The sequence below is a fragment of the Anoplopoma fimbria genome, unplaced genomic scaffold (assembly GCF_027596085.1).
Source record: "Anoplopoma fimbria isolate UVic2021 breed Golden Eagle Sablefish unplaced genomic scaffold, Afim_UVic_2022 Un_contig_9063_pilon_pilon, whole genome shotgun sequence".
Taxonomy (NCBI): Eukaryota; Metazoa; Chordata; class Actinopteri; order Perciformes; family Anoplopomatidae; genus Anoplopoma; species Anoplopoma fimbria.
The window spans coordinates 41,631-44,030 of record NW_026553750.1 but is presented as its reverse complement, the minus strand read 5'-3'; the positions used below and the strand labels follow the sequence as shown (position 1 = coordinate 44,030).

Genomic DNA, 2,400 nt, shown 5'->3' with positions numbered 1-2,400 from the left:
TGATGAGTGTATTTTAATCATATGTTGTAGCAAAGTCTGTGGAGCTACCAGCTGCATCTTTATGCGCCGCTGTTGCCATGGCAGATTAATTTATTTGCTTGCTTCCAAAATATACATATACACTGAAGCCTTTATGTGCAGAATAGCATATAGTATAGCTTCTTAGACAAGCTAGTTAGCCTTAGCAAGCTTTGTAGCTTCGAGCTAAGTGGCAGTGTTTTCATCAACGTGATTTTTATCAGAAGACAAAAAAAATACTTCATTTGTAGTAATTTGCTTTCACAGAATTACAATTTAGGTTGAATGAAACCACAGTGTCACAGAACAACCACCTAACATACCTTAGCCAGGGGAAAGGACAGGGGCACCAGCTAAAGCGTGAGTCAGTGTTACATACAGTATCTCGAATAAACACAGAAGTGGTTAATTGAATGGGTCGCATTGGATTTGGGAACTTAGCGTTGTGCAAGCAATACGCTTTATTTGTGACCCACGTATTTTTTCAGCTGTCTGTACCGCAGTATTTGCTTTGCCTGTGGGTGATGTGGTTTTAAGACCCATGTTGTATCATTCCAGAGTGCAGGAGGACCACCCCATCATGTCTTTCACTGTTTCCAAAAATGGAAGGTTAGCTCTGCTCAATGTTGCAACTCAGGTGAGCAGCTAGTTACTTCCCCACATTCACACAACAATATACTTCCCTTTCACTTGAACTCCAGCTGGTTACTACAATATGATTTCAGGTCAGGCTTGATTTTGAAATGTGTCTCTCCATAAATGCTTTTTGTGTAGGGAGTGCACCTCTGGGACCTGCAGGACCGGGTGCTGGTGAGGAAGTACCAAGGGGTGACCCAGGGCTTCTACACCATACACTCCTGCTTCGGAGGACACAATGAAGACTTCATTGCAAGTGGCAGTGAAGGCAAGACAACATAATGTTTAGTAGAAAGCTCAGCTCAGCTGCTCTTTGTTGTGGACTCAGACAGACAGATGAAAAACATTTACACATTCATCACAGAGCTACCCCTGTGTACATTCAGCTGCGTGCAGTCTGGGGAAACATTATTCATATTTTGAGTGAACATGTCATGTCTATAATTGTTGAAGTTGCCATTTAAGTCTACGCCAATGAATTGCTAGCAGCTGATGAAGTGTCCTGTCTCCTGTCAGATCACAAAGTTTACATTTGGCACCGTCGCAGTGAGCTGCCCATCGCAGAGCTGACTGGTCATACCCGCACAGTTAACTGTGTGAGCTGGAACCCGTCCTGCCAGGACTGCTGGCCAGCGCCTCCGACGACGGGACCGTCCGGATCTGGGGACCTGCCCCATTCTTGGATGTCCAGGACGCAGAGGGCTCAATGGTATGAACATGAAAACTAGTATGTGTACTCAAAAGGGAAGAGGTTGGATTATCTGTCAGCCAGAGGTTGGATTTCATCAGCCTCCTCAACAGTAGGACTAGAATCCATTTCTTCTTCCTACATTTTGTTTTAAATTAACACCAGCAGTCCTCCTAAACTAAAGGACATTTCCTAATTTAAATGTTGATGAAAAAAAAATTATGAATAATAAGATTCATTCTTCTAAGAATCCTTAACATGGAAAACATTGAGTAAATAAGAACATTGCAAAAAAGCATAAAATCAAGTAATACTAAATATAACAATAATTGTGCTAAGACACAATAAAAACAGTTCAAGAGAATGCTCTTCTGAAATTATGCCTTATTAAGAGAGCTTTAAATGAAAAACAGAGCTGGCCTGCCTGATCTCCAGAGTTGAGGGGTCCTGACTCCAAACAGCCGGTCTCCTCTGGTTTTAGACTCGATCTAGGAACTACTAACAGACCCCCACCCGAGGATCTAAGGCTCTTTTGGGAATAGCAGGTCACAGTCCTAGATAGGGGTTAACCCCATGCGTTCCTTAAAAGTGATCATTTCATCATCAAATATTAATATCTAACCTTAAATGTACAGATAACCAATGTAGGGATGCTTCTGTGCATTCTTTAGTTGGATCTTGTGTCTGCCTGAACAGGTTACATTGACTCAGAGAGGAATATAAACAGTCACAGTAATCTAACCGGGATGTAATAAGAGCATGGAAGAGAGTTTACATGTTCTTCTTTGCAGATAAAAAAGTTTTAGGGATGTGACAGAAGGAACAGGAAGCCACAGTCTTGTTGTTAAAGATGACGCCTCATTTCTACAGAGGACAGAAAACCCTAGGGCTACATGCACACTACTACGTTTCATTATTAAACAGCGTTTAAAACAAAAAACATCTCCATCCAGACGAGCGTTTTAGCAAGGTTTTAGAAAAATCTCCGTCCAAAACACCAGACCTGAAATCAAATGACTGGGGCTGGTAACAACGTTACACAGGAATTATCGCAATGC

At 41.9% G+C, this 2,400-nt stretch overlaps 1 protein-coding gene across 1 annotated transcript; it reads left to right on the top strand.

Annotated features, from left to right (window-relative positions):
• Positions 1 to 502: 502 nt before the first annotated feature.
• Positions 503 to 1,382, top strand: LOC129116797 (WD repeat-containing protein 26-like). The gene is made up of 3 exons (XM_054627504.1): positions 503 to 655; positions 793 to 922; positions 1,171 to 1,382. Exons 1-3 carry the CDS (start codon positions 560 to 562, stop codon positions 1,380 to 1,382), a joined length of 438 nt encoding a protein of 145 aa, XP_054483479.1. The 5' UTR covers positions 503 to 559.
• The last annotated feature ends 1,018 nt before the right edge of the window (positions 1,383 to 2,400 follow it).